The sequence below is a fragment of the Saccopteryx bilineata genome, chromosome 1, assembly GCF_036850765.1.
Source record: "Saccopteryx bilineata isolate mSacBil1 chromosome 1, mSacBil1_pri_phased_curated, whole genome shotgun sequence".
Lineage (NCBI taxonomy): Eukaryota > Metazoa > Chordata > Mammalia > Chiroptera > Emballonuridae > Saccopteryx > Saccopteryx bilineata.
In genome coordinates this window covers 173,152,555-173,171,907 of record NC_089490.1, presented here as the reverse complement: position 1 = coordinate 173,171,907, position 19,353 = coordinate 173,152,555, and the positions used below count along the sequence as shown (strand labels likewise).

The window sequence follows — 19,353 nt, the reverse complement described above, 5'->3', positions numbered from 1 at the left end:
CTTCTCCAGGAATGTAATCTTAATTGGTCAGTCTGGAATTTCCCTGTCAGTACCAATGACTTGTCACATGGGACCTCTCCACCTTCCCCCAAAGGAGGCTGAGGGAATCTGTCTGACAAGACAATCTCCCGCCCAATGGAAGGTAACCTTGCCTGAAACAACCCTTTCTTTCCTTTGTAAATAACTTCCTTGCCCTGCCCAGTTTCTGCCTAGGAAAGCCTTCCAGACTGTACAGCTTTTGGAGCTTAATAAAGCCAATTAGATCTTCAAATTTTCTCATTTGAATTCAACACCACTGAGACAGTTCTGACTCTCTTAATTAGCCAGGGTCTTCCCATTTTCCTTCCATCTTTGGCTCTCTTTGGTCAGTGAGAAACAATCACAATATTAGAGGTATAAGAGACCACAGACACCACCTAGCTGGAAGTGCCCAGGCAAACTCATCATTACAATTACCTTAGAAGCTCTACTGTTTGTTTGTTGATTTGTTTTTTAATTAACAAAGTTTCACAGGCTCTACCCCCAGGGATTTGGTCCAATGGATCTGAATTTATTTCATGCTCAGGAAAGCTACATTTTAAAAACACTTCACATATTTGGGAATCACTGACCCAACCCACAACTTTTTTTTTTTTTTTTAATTTAGAAGAAAAAATTGAAAGAGACATGAGGGAATGTTTCCAAAGACACAGGAAGTTCAAGGCAGAGGTGACCCTCAGATCATGAGATCATGAAGGTAGAAAAGCTCCTTAGATGCTTTTAGCCTGAGCTGCGGTGGTACAGTAGACAAAGCATTGGCTGGGAACGCTGAGATCACCGGTTCAAATCCCTGGCCATGCCTGGTCAAGTCACTACGAGAAGCAACTACTATGAGTTGATGCTTCCTGTTCCTTCCCCCCTTTCTCTCCTTTTTTGCCCCCTACCCACTGAGCCAACTGGCCAGGGCCATGAAATCCTTTATTTTTTTAAATAAATTTATTGTGTTTACATAGATTCTAGTGTCCCCCAAAATACATCCATCCTCCCCTCCCCCATGTTCCCCAGTACATCTCCCTGTCCCCCTCCCCGTAATGCCCTCCCCCCTTCCCTCTAGGATTTGCTTTTCTGCTCTCATCCCATCCTATCACTCTCTTATTCCCTTTCCCTCTGTCCGCTTTCCTTCTGGATCCTGTGATCCCGCCTCTGTCTCTATTCTGCTCCCCCCTTTCTCTTTTCTCTTAGAAATAAATAAAATCTTAAAACAAAAAAAGATGTTTCTACTGTATCTGGCTCTGTAGTCTAGGGTCTGTCTCAGTTGTGAAAGTTTAATTAAAAAAGAAAAGAATTACGAGTAACTGGAAAAACTATACTAGCTCTACTCTGTTTACTGGCCTTTGCGCAGGATAAGGCACAAAAAGAAAAGGATATGACACGGTGAGAAAAAGGACAGGATTTTAATTCACATCTGTTCTGTAAAGACCTAAGAACAGTTTTCTTTTTTTAAAAAAAAACTTTCTAAATTGGTAAGAGAAGGATTAAACCCTTCGATATATAAACATTAATGGATGGATGGGTACCTGATACCCAACATTTCACATAAACTTGGGTCCCATACAAGGGGAAGAGAGAACCTTGGTGTTTCTAGAGCCCACAGGCTGGATTCCCTTTGATGAGTTCGGATTGGGAGTTTAACTATAATTTTAGATGGGTCACAGGTTAGTACTGCTCTCACCAATTCCAACCAGGGCTTACTGCATCATTATTCAGCAGTTATTCAGCTTTTGTTACTCTAACAATAAAAGGATAAGGCTAAGCCACAGCCTGACTCACAACAGGAGTCATACAGGAGCACCAGGAATTGTGGGCTGGTTCAGCGAGTGTTCCAGTTCATCACAGAGCTGAGCAGGAACTTGAGGGGAAACGGCCTCAGAAGCTGCCCAGTGACTGGCCTCTGGACCCCAGGATTGGCGTAACCTTGTCTTTCGTCTGGAACACTGTCATTCTGGAAACAATTACTTATGGTAACTAATAACAAAGACTTTATCTGTTATATCATCAATACTTAAAATAAAACCCAAAGAAAAGGTTATATGTCAGCTGCCAGATTCTATGAAGCCAGTTCATACTCCCTTCAAACCCCATTTAGTAAGACTGCTCTGATTCATTCCTGAGAAGAGATGTGGCCCCAGAGGGAGAAGGGAAAAGTTCTTCAAACCTAAATCGGACCTGATTTTGCGGCAATCCTAAATTACCACTGTATTCCTTCATCCATTCTCTCAGTCATTCTCAAATTACGTCTCTACCTCTCAACCATCAAGTGGTAGAAACACACTTTTTTAACTTGCCAAAGAAAATTCTGCATGGCACCTAAAATCATTGAAAAGGGAAGGAAAGGAGGAAGGGTAGAACTTGTGACAGCAATACCCTGTGCCTCTGAACAGCCACGCCCAGCAACTGACAGTGCTCCCCACGAAGCCTGTCATGAAGCACAAGACCATCAGCTGACCAGCGTTCGTTTTTTTCTCTCCATCCACTCCATTCAACCTGTCCCACAGCTGCATCTGCTAAGTAGTATCCAAACCCAACGGTTTTCTCCCAGTGTTTCCAAGTGAATAACACAGTGAGAAACACTCCCCCCACTTCTGCAACCTGTATTAAGACTTTCTTTTAATAGCCTTTTACTAAAATCTCCAGAATTCTTTGGTCTGTTGCCTTCGCACCTTTCTTTCTAAATCAGTGCCTATTTTTGTATTTCCTAGTCAGTAATCCTAACTACTATAAATAAAGACTGATAGTAAAATCATGTTCAGTTTACGTCTGTGAAGCGGTTCACTAGGGGAAAACAGAGCCTAGTTTCCACACTTGTGTTCCTATTAAGCAACTACCAGACTCAACGGCTTTTTTTTCCTTTTTTTAGTAGACTCAGTTCATCCAAATTGTAGATAAGCTGGATATCTACATTCATTAATTCTTCTGCTCCTTCCATCCTGGTGACTCCAAAGCAGTAGTACAAAGAACCTCTTCCCAGTCCGAATTTCAAGATGTGAAACTTGCCGCACAATTGAGTCTGAAGTGCCTGTTTCAGTTCCTCTTCAGTGTGTGCAGGGTGTGCTTTTTAATGCTGGTTGAGGTGCAACTGTCTCTTGCCATCAGGGAAACTGATCACGGATAAGCTTCCCAGACACTCCCACGCTCCTCATGTAAACAGCCCCGTGTATTTATCTAATTTGTTGGGAAAGTTTGAAAAATCAAGTTACTAACAGCTTTGCTATAGTTGATTTTTTAAGAAAAAACATTGGAAACCATTGTGTGAAGGCTACACAATATACTCAGCATTAGATTTTAGAGTTAGGAGATCTGAATTAAGTTTTAGCAAGGAATTTTTTTTAGTGATAAACCATTTAAGATGCCTCATTAAATGTCTTCAGGTTTTTGTTCATTGTGTTAGTCTATGAAATAAATTGAACCCCCATGTCTGTCATTCTGGAGATTAGGGGGATGGAAGTGAAGATATAGAGGACAAACTTTCCTGAAATGTTTCATTCCACATGAACCGTAACTGGGAAATGTTTCTTTTTGTATTGAACTGTGTCAGTTTTACACTGTGGCCAATTATTTTGTATCCAACATGATGCCACTGTATTTGTGGAATCTTTCTTCTTTAATAATTGGAAATCATTAGGGGAGGGGGAAAAACTACACTTAACCCCTGAACAGGGCAAAGATAGGGGGGGTCAAGTGTCAGCGCAGTTGCAAGTCAACCCATGACCTACAAGATTCTCAACATCAGTGCACTCAGCTAAGAGGACCACCTAAAACTACTGATTTAAGATACTTAAGGTGACAGAAGGAGCTGGAAGTCACACGTAACTGACTGCCACCTGACTTGGACAAACAGATAACTCGTGAGCACTTTGGAGCCAGATCCTTACAGTGCAAACTCCTGTCAATAATTCACTCTACCCTTGAGACGGGTCCAAGTCCTAAACAAATTCAGGAAACCAAATACAACACTGCAAATAACGAATACGGTTTCAGAATACAGTTTCAGACCGTAGGAAAGGGAAGAGAAAGTGGATGAGTTCTCCCAAGACAACTGCTCTGACTGGAGATGAGTTCCAATTAACTGGCAACTATATGGCATCATTGTACATGGTTCTAAAAAAGTCTCAGCAGCAGAGAAGTAAATCTAAAGAAGTTAAAATAAGGAAAGGAGATAGTATTGATAGTTCTGACCATGTTTTGTTAAGTTTAAAATGTCGTTTAAATGAAAATGATTAAAATTGACCGAAGAACAGCAAGTTCACTGAAAAGTGAGAAGCAGAAGTACATACTAAAACCTTTGTAAGTTTTTTAAATAATGGGGTGGCCTGCATATTCTCATATAAATCTATCCCTTCCCTCCAAACACCTATTTGGGGAATCTGGAATTGTATCAATTACAAAAATAGGGACTACAGAAGATCCTGATGCTACAATTCAGAATCTCAGAGGAGGAAAGAATTTTGTAAATAATCTTCTGAAGCAACTACATAGCTTAATAGCTGAGACCCACAAAAGCCAGGAGATTCACCCAATGTTACCCTCAAGACACCTGGGCTGGTTAGCTGGGGATCAAGATCAGAACAGGGATCAAGACCTGGAAAAACAGTGTCAATCCATTCCTCTTTCCTTTCCCTTGGCTGTCCTTTCTTGAAAAGGAACAGATACAAATAGAGAGTTTAAAAGTGAAGTTCTTATCACCACTTTCAATGTATTTTTCTAGTGCACCACCTCATTCATTACCTCTTCCTCTGCATACTTATCTCTTTAATTGAGAGGACAGCATGTGACTCAACACCCATAAAATGGTTCCCACACTTCTCCTAACTCTCCAGCCTAGAGTTCTTATATTAGAGTGATCTATATACCATTTTATTAGATTTCTATTAAAGAAAGACAAAGATTTTTCTATGACAGAAAGTATATATCCTGAAACTGTATTTTAAGCCAACCAAGAAATATATTTATGGCTTTTTTTACTATCTAGCTATACAATATTGGAATTAGCAATTCTCAAAGAACATTTTTCCTTTTCATTGATAGGCTATAACATTCTTTACAAAGAGTGCTTAAACTAAGAGCTACCACTAATAAAATTAATGAATTCTTCTAAAATGAGTAAAATAACCTAAAAGAATATAGCAAATATGTTATCCTTTTTAGATAAGCGCCATTATTAAAATAGTTCATCATAATGCTATCCTTCCCATGAAAAGGATTTCCATTAAGAGGAAGACTGAGCTCACAGGACTCCTAGTAGAAAAGCACAACTATTCACCCACCATTCAAACTAAAGAGTGAGAACTCCCACTCTTGTGCCCATGTACCAGCTGTGGTGGTACTTCAGGACTGCAAATCTTTTTCTTGTAATCACTGACAATAGTACAGTTCAATCTGCAACCCAGCACAAGGATGTAACTATTACTTGCAAGCCGACTCCAGGCAGAGGTAATGAAAAGTTAAGAAAGCAGATGGGTAGTAGAAATAGTCACACACACACACACAAACACACACACATACACACACACAAACACACACACATACACACACATGCACGCACTCAGAGCCTATATCTTGTCTACAAAGAAAAGGACTTGTTTCTGTACACTCACCAACCACCCCATGCCTCCCACTGACAGGGCCTCTTGAAAAACAACCATCAGATCAATACAATTTCATGGGCTTGGTACACAGTGAGTTAAATAAAAATTCTGCTTAGATTTTGAAATAGAACTAAAATTCAAACCTGTTGTCGAGTTCCGTGTGATCAGTGCCCCTTTCTACCCTGGCACGTTCTCCAATCTTTGTGCATAAAAGGGTCCTGTAAGTCCTCCCAGCACCAGAAACAGCGTCACTCACACGACTGGCTGAATCCCAGCGGCCCCCTGGCCGGTTTGCGGTCTTCGCTGTGCCCCCACACATCTCCAGAGCGGTTTAGCTTCCTTCCGGTTTATCCTCGCAATCAACATGGACTTGGACACAAATGCTGAGGAGCCTTTGTTGCATGAGGAAAATTCTGCAGTGACCAGCGGCCCCAAATGATCATGGCACTCCCTGGACAGTAGGTGAGACAAGCTACTTGGCGGCAGCAGCCTACAAAAATTTCCTCTTTCAGATTTTAAGAAAAAAAAAAGGAACATCTGCTATGTAAATTAAGCCCGCCAATGACTTAGGAAGTTATATGCATCCATCATGTTATAAAACATGCTCTCAGCAAACCCATTATAAACCAACAAGTCCAAATTCCACTTCCTACTTTTGTTCCTAAGCTTGTCCTCCTGTTAGCAAAAGGAAAGCACTCAACAGGTTGAGCAGCTCCGACTGACTCACTCCATCTGAGCTCCACTGTAGGAGATTAAGTGGTAGTCAAGTAATTGGTCACAAGACCTATGCATATGGCTCTGGGCAAATGCACTGGCTTGCCTTCAGCTGCAAGGTTGTTCTGACATTGGCCACACCACCCTCTTAATGGCTCTCATGTGAGCAAGTATCAGCTGACAGGTCTTACTCTGCAACCTTGCAAAATTCTGCCCATGGCAAGTGAGAGATGGTTTCCCACAACAGACAAATGTAGGGCTTAATGTATAGGGGATGACACAGGGCACGGAGAGGAGGGACACATCCTTCAACACCAAATACATATTTTAAACTAACTAACACACACACACACACTAGAAAAATAGTACTAAGTGAAGCCATAAACCCTCAGAACTCTTACACTGAATTCCTGATTCATATTCCTGAGCATATTCAAGCCGAGAAATCTCTGAACTACCAGAACCCAAGGACAAAAGCAGTTTAGTGACTTCTGACACTTATATTCTTCACCTGTAAAATGAGCATAATGTTATAGAACCAATATGATTTTTCTACAGTACTGTGAGTTCAAGGAACACCTACATTTTTTTAGAGTAGACCAAAGGTTCCTAAAAATACAGGTCAAATCTTGACAAAAAAAATAGCTCAAGTATTGTCCCAATTCCTTTCCTTCTTCCTTATCCATGAATTTGGCTGAAGAAAATATTAACAGATCCCTAGTATGTGATCAACACTTGTCTGAGTCCTTAGTTTTAGAAGGTTTTAAACTCATCTTTATACATGGCAACTATGTATTTCACTTCACAAGTGTGAGAAAAATTTCAAGGTACTGTGGCAGGGGTCTCAATTACCATAGGGCTTTATTATGTATGTGACCCTCAAATTCATCTATAACAAACCCCCAAAAAGATCTTAAATATCTTTTGAGAAATAAAGGTTACAACACACCTACAACAGTGACTGGACTTCTCTGTAAAACAGGCTAAAAATAGCTCATTTTTTCAGGAAGAACACATTTTATTTTATTATTATTTTTTTAAGGATAATACATTTTAAACTTAAAGCTTAACTGCACAGCCACAGTGCGAGTGTGGGTGTTTCTTTATTCCCCTTGAACTATCTTTACCAGAGACTCAGCGGGTCCCGTACGCCAGCAGGACAGCCTCCTCACTGTGGGGACAGGCCAGCTCCCTGAGCAGGCGCTGGAGGCGACCCCCCCACACCAGGCCCACCCAACAGGTGGCCCAAGCGAAGTAAAGCGCCACATCCACGTCTCCAATGAAGCTCCAGTTTACATCGTCTAAAGGCACAGCGAAAATAAAATGTTGATGAGGTGGGATCTTTAAAAATGCCAAAATAACTGAATTTTTTAAGCTCTATCAAGGAAACACTGGGGGAACACATCCGGCTTTTTATGTATAAGACTGAAGTTTAGTTTTAAAACTTCAATCTCTAAACGACATTTTATCTAGGACTAGGTGAAAAGACAGAAAACCCTCCTTTAAAATAAGGATTCTGTATATACATTTACCAAGTAGTTAGCACCCGAGCTGTTCAATAACTGATATTTTACATTTTCCAAAGGCTTTGGAGACTATATAAAAATACAAATTTTATCCCTTTCTCAGATGATGCAAACATTAAATGGTCAGAATAATGAGGTAGAAATAACAACATAGTTACAAAGGACTGTTGGTCAAATAAGTTTGTAAAATATGATTTTTATGTTTGCTCGCTTATAGTTTGCATTGGGGGCTGGGCAGCCCAGGTATATGTATGTGGTCTGTGAAATTGCAAATTACTTTCCTGCTTAGGCAGGGCCATTGTTTTGCTAATGTTTGCTGGAGCAGAGGTATTCAAGCCAGAAAGTTTTGAAAAGAGGGAAGAGGCAGAGAGAAGTCCTGTTTTGCAGGGAGAGCAGAGAGAATGCAGGGTGCTGAGGAAGAAGCCATGCTGGCAGAGGGGAGAAGGTGTGCAGACGGGGAACCAGAGCTGAGGGGCTTTTGCGAGCTCTGCTGAGACTGGGGAGGCCTTCGATTCTAGGAGAAACCAGAGAACGTGTCAGGCCTTTGTGAGCTCTGAACGAAGAGGGAAGTGTTTTCCCTGTGTGTTTGCTCCTCGGCTGAGGAGAGACTGTAATAAAGGAATGGCCCACCATTTTTTGGCCCCACTGTTTCTTTACCATCTGTCCAAATTCAATGAGAACCTGCATGTGCATGGCCACAATGACGACAACTGCTGGTCATCCAGGACGTTTGGATGAAATAAGGATCAAACTGCACTGGGGGAAAAATTCCCTTAACCAGAAGCCCTTCTGTGTGCTTCCTTCACTCAGCCCGCCATCTTTAACTGTATGCTTACCACATGCCAGTTATTGCTCCTCTAGAAACTCCAGAGAAGTTTTCGCCATCATCCTCTTGGCGGAGGGAGGCTAACACATCAGCAGGCAGGCTTATAAAAAGGAATTGCTGGGCCTGCCCCCAGGGATTATGATTCAGCAGTTCAGTGGAGACTGAGAATTTACATTTCTAGGTTCCCAGGGTGATGCTGCTGCCAGTCTGGGAACCATACATTTGAGAACCACTTCCTCAGTTATAATTCTCTCTCCCCCAGGAAGCCTTCCTAGGCTGGAAGATCTTTTTCCCTCTTGAATTCCTGTGTACCTTTTTTAAGCCACACTTTTAACACAACATGTAATCGCTTTGCAAGAGTCATGTACCTATCTTATGATCCTAAGTGGATCATAAATTCTTTGAGTATCAAAATTGGGTCTTGACATTTATCCTTGTACCTCGTACAGGTCTTGCACATGGTACACACCCAATATTTAATGCCACTGAATATTTACATTCAAATTATGACCTGAATCTACCTACTGCAACAAACAGTGTGCTTCTTTGTGAAGATCCTCTGACCAGGAGGGTGCTTGTGCTCAAACACACACACTTCCTCTTTCTCTCGTTTACTATGAGAGGGAAAAGAGTCTGCCACTCCAGCATATGCCTTTTGGGGGTACTGATTATTTTAAGCTGGTTATTTTTAAGAAATAAAAGACTGCCTGAAGTATTCAGGAAGAAAGAAAACCCGGCTTTAAGGAAGGGAACACCACCCTAACATATTATGAACTAAGCATGGGAGACAGGGAGGAACCTAGCAGAGTCTATTAGACTCCTCTGCCTCCCATTGTTTCTGGGTGGCCAACAAGAACTAGTTTACCCACTGTTTTGCTGCTTCTCATCTCGCTATGAATTGCCTGCCTTCCCTTAGAAGTCCAAACTACTTTCTCCTTAGTTGAAGATGGCATATAAACCTCAACCACCCCCTCCCACCCTAAGTACATACATAATAAATTTGGTTCTTTTCTCCTGTTAATCTGTCTAATAACAATTTAATTATTAGGCCAATCAAAAGAATGATAAATAGAAATGAGGGGAAACTTCTCCCTCCTCCTCAACTATATAAAAGTTTTTTAGAAGTTTTTTTTAGAAATTTTAACGACTAATGTTCACTCCAATTGATGTGACTTATATTATCTTAACAGAAAGGACTTTAAAACTTTTAAAAAGTGAAATGCTATTTCCCCTGTTCTTCCCCTTAATAACCCAGAATAGTTCAGAATCTGATAAGATGTAATAAAGTAGTGATATATATCAAAACTACAGCCATTCTACACTATATGGCTCCAAATTACCATTCATTCATTCATTCATTCATTCATCTATTTTAGCAAGTGAGAGAGAAAGAGAGAGGCAGAGAGATGAGAAGCATCAATTCATGGTTGTGGCATCTTAGTTGTTCATTGATTGCTTTTCATACATGCCTTGACTGGCGGTCTCCAGCCAAGCCAGTGACCCTTGCTCAAGCCAGTGACGGTGGGCTTCAAGCCACTGACATGATCCCACACTCAAGCTGGTGACCCCATGCTATAGCCAGTGACCTTGGGGTTTTGAACTTGAGTCCTCGACATCCCAGGTGGATGCTCTATCCACTGTAATACCACCAGTCAGGCCAAATTCCTTTATATTTATATTTAAATGGGAATTTCAATTTTTCTTCAGTAAATGAAAAAAATAGCCAAGTAATTATTATATCATCGCAACCATTCTTCTGAGATGTTAGAGCAGCTCACAGAATAGGTAAGAGAAATGTATGTTTAGACCTTTGGGGTCCAACTTCTGTTCTCTGCTTCAATCCAATCTCCATTTTTCTCAATCTTTCCCAAAATGGAATTCTACTCTTATATTGGTTATTACACTATTACTCATTAGCATGTTGGATATCCTGCTCTTACATATTAAGTAATATGCATATTAAAACTGATCGTCAGCCCTATCTATAGCCCTGCTCCTGGTAAAGTTCTCTTATTACCGTCACACAGCTCAGCTACGCGTACACATTTAGACAAGTGCCTACCTCACTGACTGGACTCCCACACCCCACCTCAGTTCACTACGTCGACAGAACTGCTATGCTACCACAGCAGACACTTTCACAACACAGATGAACTTAAGCCAATGTTGGAAGTGAGGTTCAGAGAAGAGTGGAAGAGTGAACTATGTAAGAAAGGAACACTACTGGTTCAGCTTTTTCTGCTGTGTTTGTACAGCGTCCAGTCCTACAGCTCAGGTACTGAGTGGTCCTAGAGAAGAATGCTAAGTTAGTGAGTCAAGAAACAGCACAAGTGTCATTTAGAGCACCATCGAAGGCAAATAAATATCTGGGACTCAAGACACCAGTCCAGTCTCTCTCACCCAAGACAAAAATGTCTAATCAATGAGAACACTGTTTCCTGTTGTACCCAGACTTCATCCAAATCCTTCCAGTGCGGTGTTCCAGGGACCCACCTCCAATCCAAAATATTTGGCATCTGAAAAAAAAAATCCATTCCCATGACTGATTTAGTCAGGAGAAGTCAAGAAAGTTTCAAGGTAGGTATTCATGAAATTCTGCATTCATTTGAAGTCAAGATTTCACAACTTTTGGGTGGTTAAGAAAACAAAAAGTGATTACTGTATGTAATAAAAAATTAACCCAAAAGCCACAACTGAAAGAGATGGGTTTGGAGCAAGAAAAAACAAAAGCCTAACCTAGTGCCTCCAAAAGCCCCATCTAACTATTCTTATCTAATGAAGCTCCTTCCTATACTATTTCTCTGCCTATTCAGATTACCTTCATGAGAAAAAAGGAAAAATAAACGGAGGCGAGGCTGTGGTAGTTCATGATCTGCAGCCACCACAATGGACCCTCCTCTTAGTGAAGAACAGTCGTCACCTCTTCTCATGGGGGAAAAGTTTCAAAACCCCAATGGATGCTGCAAACCGTGGATCGTACCAAACTCTACAAATGCTGTTGTGTGGGCGGTTTTTTTGTACATATATACCTATGATAAAGTTGAATTTATAAATTAGGCACAGTAAGGGATTAACAATAACAAAAACTAATAATGAAATAGAACGATGATAACAATATACTGTAATAAAAGTTATATGAATGTGGTCTCTCCCAAAATAACTGTGCTGCACTCACCTTCTCCTTGTGAAGTGTGAAAGGACACACGGCCTACGTGATGAGAGGAAGTGAGGTGACGACGCAGGCGCTGCGACACGGTGTTAGGCTGCGACTGACCCTCTGATGACATGTCAGAAGGAGGATCACTGAACCATGATGATGCCATGTCTTTCACCTATAAATTTAATGCCACTTGCGCATCTTAACTAAGCATTTATCACCCACTATGGCTGTAACTTTTGCAGTCTGAAGTGCAACAGCAGAACTAGCATAGATTTCCTTTTCCTTCTTCATAATTTCACAAGACTCATTCTTACCATGGATCTCACCAAACTCGGCATATGAGTATTTTTCTTTCCTTATTAAATTGAGAATATTCACCTTTTCCCTTAAAGGAAGCACTTGACGGTTTCTCTTTGGCATATCTCAATTGCCAGCACCACTCCTCTTGCCCTGTGGGGCCATTATTAAGTAAAAGAAGTTACTTGAAAACAGGCACTGCAAGACCACAACATTCAATCTGCTAACTGAGGAGGCTACTGAGTGACTAGCAGATGAGGAGCATCTACAGTGTACAGACACCAACACCGGAGGAATCGCTTCCCGGGCGGAATGGGGCGGGATGGAGCAGAATGGTGCGCGACTTCATCCTGCCACTCAAACAGAGTGCAAAGGAAAACGGACGTACTGATTGTTTCTGATATTGTCCTTTTAATATATTTGGAATGCCACTGACCACGGGTAACTGAAACCACGGAAAGCAAAACCACAAATAAAGGGGACTACTGTAAGTTCCTTTCTTCCATAATGCCTTTCCCATATGCCTATTAACAACAGATCCTAAGCCTTTCTACCAGTGGTTTTCAAAACATTACCCCCAGAAGGAGTCACAAAAGTGTTATGAGGTGCTGGATGGAAAACTACTATTTCTTGATCTGGGCACTGGTATATGAACATGCTCCAAGCATATTATAGTTCAGTCCAGAGTTTTAAATAAAAGTGCTCGTGCCAGGCTAGAGCAAGAGGGCGAAGGTGAGGGGGTGAGAAAGCATTCTTGAAGCAGTGTGGTTTAGGTGAACAGGCTTTGGAGACAGATCCAGGATTAAGATCAAGTCTGTCAATACGTGGTTGTTTTCAGAAACATGATCATAAAGAGCTCCAAACACCTAAGCAGCATCCTAGCCTCATAATACCAGTTCGGCGTGCAATTGGGAAATACACACCTGCCCTAATGCCATCTGAACTTATCTGACAAGCTCGGCAGGCAGGAAATTTGGCAATAGGTGCAAACTCAGGCTTACAAAGTAGATAATAACTAGCCAGATTACCAAGTGTTTACTCTTCACGCCAGGGATTGTTCTAACAGTGTTTCATTTAATCTCTGGAAGTCAGTAGCACAAGTATCTTCTTTTAACAGATGAGGAGCATGGAGCTCAGAAAGGTTAGGGAACTAGTCCAAAATCCCGTAGTCTGTCAACGGCAGAGCCAGGACTGAGACACACCACTCATGCTCACTCTGTCCCGCCGAAAGGTGCACATCTGCGCCTGCCCATCTGAGGACCAATTTAGGAAGAGGTTACAGAAGGCGCAGCTGGCTATTACTGACTGATGAATTAGGTCGAATTCTTTCCCTTACATCTCAAACCTTGGGCTCCTCACCATGTTTAGATTCTCACTCATTCAGTCCTCTGTGAGGACAAGGCCCCAGTCACATGTACTGTGGGTGACTAAGTCTCTGGGACACCTTACCATGAACCCTGCCCCGCTCTCCGGTAAACAGTCCCTGCGCAGGAGCCAAGCTGGGCAAGCCACCCCACGGGATGCCCGCTCCGCCCTCTTCTCCTGACCCAGCCCAGCCCAGCCCAGCTCTGCAGCTAAGGGACACGCTCCTGAGCAGTCTGACTGCACTGACTTCAAGTGAGGATCTACCCGGGAGACATTCTGGCTTTCAGATCAGATAAAAGTTACATGAAAGTTCAGGATAAACTATCTGTGGTTCCTAACTATAATCCAGCTTCTGTTCCACCCCCGTAAGCCTACACTTTGCAGAAAACAGCACTGAGCACCCAGCAAAGACAGGGTACTCAGTACCCGAAAGAATGAATGAACGAGTGCCATGTCTTCTCAAAATCTGTAAAACGCAGAAAAATTCTTATAAAGTTAAATAAAAAGAATACGATACAGAATTGTACCTGCACTTTGGTAACAAGTGCACTTTTTAAAAACCCTATGTAGAAAAAAAGGTTTTTCCTTGTGTTTCCTTTATTTGCCATTTTTCAACAGTCAGTATGTATTATTTACCAACAATGGGAGAAACTATTTTATTTTTTTTAACTATTGCTGTCATACCAGACATGTTCACTTGATTTCTTTATTCCATAACAGTTCTGCAGGCTTTATTGCAAGGGAATTGTTAGAGTCAAGACAACTGCAGACAGCTGGAAAGAAAAGCTCTCACACAGTGAGAGTGCAATTCTACTCACAGTTTTCCCTTCGGTGTAATTGCTATCATTAATATTTATAATAAGCCAGCAAAAGTATATACCTACAACTATATACCCTTCTAAAGTATCAAACTAAAAACAACACTCCCCAATTTCCCTTTATTTGAGGACTTAGTACTTAGCAGCAATACTTACAAAACACGTCTCAATGAAAGGCTCTTAGAGCTTTACACATCCCACTTTTATTGAAAAAGTGCGGCTCAGAGGCTGTCTAGCCAAGTACTGACATGCTGACAATGGAGATAAGGAAAAGAAAGGTGAGACTCCAGGAGAGTCCCAACCTGATAAATGAAACAGTGATTGGGGGGGGGGGGGGGGCTTACAATAAAAGTGGAGCTGTTACTGTTGCATTTCTAACCTTAACAGGGAGAAGAGGCAGGCCAGGCCTGCCAAGTCAAGGTCGGAAGGCTCTGCAGTATAACTCTCCACCCATGAGAAGGGGCACTGCTGGGCTTTTTGTCTCTGTAACACCATCTGCCCTTTCTGGAATCAGCTAGATCATCAGCAATTTGGATTTCAAAAAAACTTCCATTGCTTTTCTTTGAAGGTCCAACATCAGACTTCAGTGTACAGTACTTTTTCCCTGTGCATGATTTTTACAACTCATCCCCAGATTTCAGTGAAATCAGTAACAACTACACCATTCTTTTCAAAGACTTCCAAAAGTTAGAAACATATTTGCAACAAAATGGTACACAACTTCTAAAGTTTAACTCTGATTTCAAGCCAGGCTGTCGCTGGCATGTGGACCTTAGCGAAAGTATCAGTAGTCCAGATCTGCTTCAGCAGAACTTGGAAGCTGAGCTACTGGGTGAGGGCCATCATCTCTGGAATCATTCACAGGTCTCTCATTCCCTACGAAGCATGTGAGCCAAGCACAGTTACAAAGTAGATGCTGCCTTGAAGAGCTGTTGCAGAAATTCCTGTTCAACACACTTGCTCACTCTACCTACCTGACCGAAAATGGCCCTGCAGTATTGCTAGTTTTCAATGCTCCCACTCTCCCCATTGAAACTTTCATTGTTCTTACCAAATTGCATAATTCATGAGAAGCATGGTTGGAAAATACCTAATGGAGAACTCTCAGCAATCTCCACCTCCCTTCCTTTGGATGAGGAGCTGCAGCCTGAATAACTCAAAGCGCAATGCAGAACTGGACAGGCCAAGTCGCATGCTAAGATGCTGTCAGTATCAGACACAGCAGCTCCCTACCATGCCCAAGCCATAGTGAAGCTTTATTTCCCTTAGCTAAGCACTGAGACCTCTGCAAGAAGCCTGCTCATTGTTCTGCACCTTCTAATACACCTTGTCTTCTGTTCAGGTAAGCTGTACACCTTTGTCCCACACTAGGCTGGTTTGAGTCTTCCCAGAGAAGAGTTTTATTGTCAAAGGACCTTTCTCTCCCTCTCTCTCTTACCCGTAGTTTTAAAATGATAAAGTTTAAACATTATAACATTGGGATATAACTATCTCACAGAGGAATAAATAAATCACTGTAAACAGCATCCCACAATCAGTAGCTATTATTATATTATTGTAACTATTATAGCCTTTGGGATAGTTTTGGAACTACCAGGAGTTATTAATCCATGCTGTAATTAAATAAGCCCACAAAATAAAAAGCATTTGACACTCTTCTACAATTTATAAAGATATCTGATTGGTTTTGCAGAATAATTTATAAACCTGTCTTTAAAACATGCTATCGGAAGTCTTAGGGCTTCATTCATTCTTTTTTTTTTTTTTTTTTTTTTTTGTATTTTTCTGAAGTTGGAAACGGGGAGGCAGACAGACTCCCGCATGCACCCGACCAGGATCCAGCCGGCACACCCACCAGGGGGCGATGCTCTGCCCATCTGGGGCATCCCTCTGTTGCAACCAGAGCCACTCTAGCGCCTGAGGCAGAGGCCACAGAGCCATCCTCAGCACCTGGGCCAACCTTGCTCCAATGGAGCCTTGGCTGCAGGAGGAGAAGAGAGAGACAGAGAGGAAGGAGAGGGGGACGGGTGGAGAAGCAGATGGGCACTTCTCCTGTGTGCCCTGGCCAGGAATCGAACCCAGGACTCCTGCACGCCAGGCTGACGCTCTACCACTGAGCTTCAGCCAGGGCTTCATTCATTCTTTCAAATACGTGCTGTGCCAGGTCCTGTTTAGGAAGCTGATGATACAGAGTACAGTGGAATCAGCATGCTAAGGGTGTCGAAGAGATGTGGTGATGGTGTGATGGAGTGTCGGTGTTGGGAGGTTGGGAGGGGAGACAGAGGCACTTACTAGAAGTGCCCAGAACACTAAGGCTCACCACTCTTGTCTCGCCACCACTAGTGACATGAAAGCTGGAGAAGGGGAAGGAGTTTTATCTGGAGCCTGTGGTGCTCCTGGCTCCCTCTTGACCCCAGCCCAGGGAGAGATGGCAACCTCATCACAGCTTCCGCTGCTACCTTCCTAGTCCAAGCCCGGATTTTGCCAGGACACTCGCAACAGCCTTCTTACCAGTATTCTGCTCATTCCTGGCCTGCTACTAACACACGCAAAGGGAAATGCAATGTACACAGCAGAATCAAGTTATGAGTGTTATTCAAGTAAACCTATGTAGAGTAGAGGTCAGGTTAAGAGATAAATTAGTGCTGACAGAGGTGTGCTCTCCCCTGTCCTCCTTCAGTTTTGGTCTGACAGGCAAAGTAGGGATGCTACCAAAACACAGCTAAAACGAAAAGTTTCTCATATAATATAACCATCACAACAAGTTAAGAAAGAAAGACTCTTGAAGTGCTTAGGAGGTCTAAGCTAGAGACCAAGAAAGCTGCTAGGGAGTGGACAGAAGTCAACCTGGGAGGCGAGGAAACTGGGAAATGAGAGGCTGAGAAAGCATCTTCGTCTCTGAATCAGCAGACTCTCACTTCTCTGAGTCAGTTCCTCATGACAAGGCTGAGCACTGGGAGTTCGGGAGCAGCCAGAGGAGCAGTCACCATCAGCCATGTCTCTGCCGAGAGGGGGTGACAAGGGACAAGAACTGTGGGCAGAACAGCAGGACAGTCTCCCCCCTGGCCCGGCCGTTCCCTAGCCGCGTGCCTCTCAGGGAGGACACATACCCTCTCTGAGCCTCGTTCCTCAGCTGCGAAGAAACTGGATGACGACGATACTCCACCTATCTCAGAAGGGTGTTAAACGTGTTAAATGTGGGCATGTGAAAGTCCCTCTGACAAGCTGTACAGCTGTAGTCAAATGTGAGTTTCAAACAATATGCATGCATCATCCAAAAGTACTCACTGTCCTATTTGAGTTGCTCAGCTCGTAGTTGACTGCATTGTATTTACACAACACGAAGCCAAGATAAATAACTTTGGCCACAATGACATCTGGTGAATGATAATTTTATCCAAGAAAGTCAGTCATCTATCCCCCACCCCAAAACACAGCCAATTCTCTGAAAGCTCCAGGCAATTAAGCCTGGATAAATGAACTGATTTATTTTGGAGCCCCTTGTGAACGATAAACTCTAGAACAAATTAGTGCAACAGCTAGAAAATTATTATCTACAAAATAATTAGCTTTCAAATTAACATAAGGCATTCTTTCTTCCACTGATAAATTCCTTTTACTCCTCCTATGCAGCTTTCATCACAACAGTTTCCCCTCTTAAAATACCCTTCATGTCACTTTCTAAGCCAAAGCCTCTTAAGTTCTTTCAGGGTCCAAAGGAAGGGGCATCAAACCCGTAAAAACCACCTCCAGTGACCCTTTTCCAAAGATGCTTCCACATCTCCAATGGGAAGACAGAAGGGGCTCTCCACAGACAATCCCGCTGAAGGATTCTCTACTCGGTTAGTACAGCTCCGAGTCTGCCCGACAGTCCCGTTCAACTCCCCCCTTGGCTATGCCTTAGCATGGCAGTCACGGTGTAGGGTAGAAGGGCTACAGGTCAGGTGCCCCTCCCAGAAAAGAACACACGTGGAAGCGGTGTTGATTCACAGTAACCTTGAGCCTGTGTTTCTGTAACAAACAGTTTTCAGATTTTAATGCCTTAGCTACTATTGTAAGGCAGTACTCGCTCCTCGCGCTTCACATACGTCAGAACATTAGACTGTCCCTCCCTGACACAATTCTGCACCAGATCATGAACTTCTTGAGGACAGGGACACCACATCTTAAATTCATTTTGTGTTTTGTTGTGTAGCTAAGCAGACACTGAACAGAGTGAAAGCACTTGTTAAATTGTTCTTAAGTCAGAAGTAACCTCTGTCCTCTCATATTTACTCGGGCTGTCTCACAAATAGCTGTTCGCCTAAGTTCTGGGAACACTCGCACAGGGACAACAAAACCTCATTATGCCTTGGCTTGAGTTGACACACTCAAATGATCCTCTGGAAAATACTTACACATTTCAAAATCTGACTGTTTGATTAGTCCACAACACAAGCTAATGCTACCCTGGGGTATCAGTCCTCAAAGGCAGTCAGTTATACTTCACCCAGTGGAACTGTCATGACTATTGACTTTTTTTTTTTTATTAAAGGAGGATTGCCCCCCAAACCAAACTTCTTAGGAAGAAGTTTTCTTAGCAGAGACGATTTTTACTACTCATTGTTTGTTTATTTATTTATTTTTACAGAGACAGAGAAAGTCAGAGAGAGGGATAGATCGGGACAGACAGACAGGAACGGAGAGAGATGAGAAGCATCAATCATCAGTTTTTCATTGCGACATCTTAGTTGTTCATTAATTGCTTTTTCATATGTGCCTTGACCGCGGGGCTACAGCAAACCGAGTAACCCCTTGCTCAAGCCAGTGACGTTGGGTCCAAGCTGGTGAGCTTTGCTTAAACCAGATGAGCCTGTGCTCAAGCTGGAGACCTCAGGGTCTCGAACCTGGGTCCTCCGCATCCCAGTTCAATGCTCTATCCACTGCGCCACCGCCTGGTCAGGCACTACTCATTGTTTAAAAGAGCTACATTCAGGTGCACTAGCAACTTCGATGACATAAAAAATATAACTAAATCCAATAA

The 19,353-nt window shown here is 42.5% G+C and overlaps 1 protein-coding gene across 9 annotated transcripts in view; it reads right to left on the bottom strand.

Moving 5' to 3' along the window:
- FNIP2 (folliculin interacting protein 2) overlaps window positions 1-19,353 on the bottom strand; it is a 131,177-nt gene that overhangs the window by 84,527 nt on the left and 27,297 nt on the right. For 3 of the 9 annotated variants that reach the window (XM_066279879.1, XM_066279908.1, XM_066279883.1), the window contains exon 1: window positions 5,881-6,363. The exons of 2 other annotated variants lie outside the window; for them this stretch is intronic. In XM_066279879.1, the coding sequence (XP_066135976.1) occupies window positions 5,881-6,161 (281 nt within the window). In that variant the 5' untranslated portion in view covers window positions 6,162-6,363. Of the gene's footprint in view, window positions 1-5,767; window positions 6,364-19,353 lie in introns of those variants that run through there. 4 more of the 9 variants (XR_010731899.1, XM_066279873.1, XM_066279918.1 and 1 more) reach the window with 3 other exon arrangements.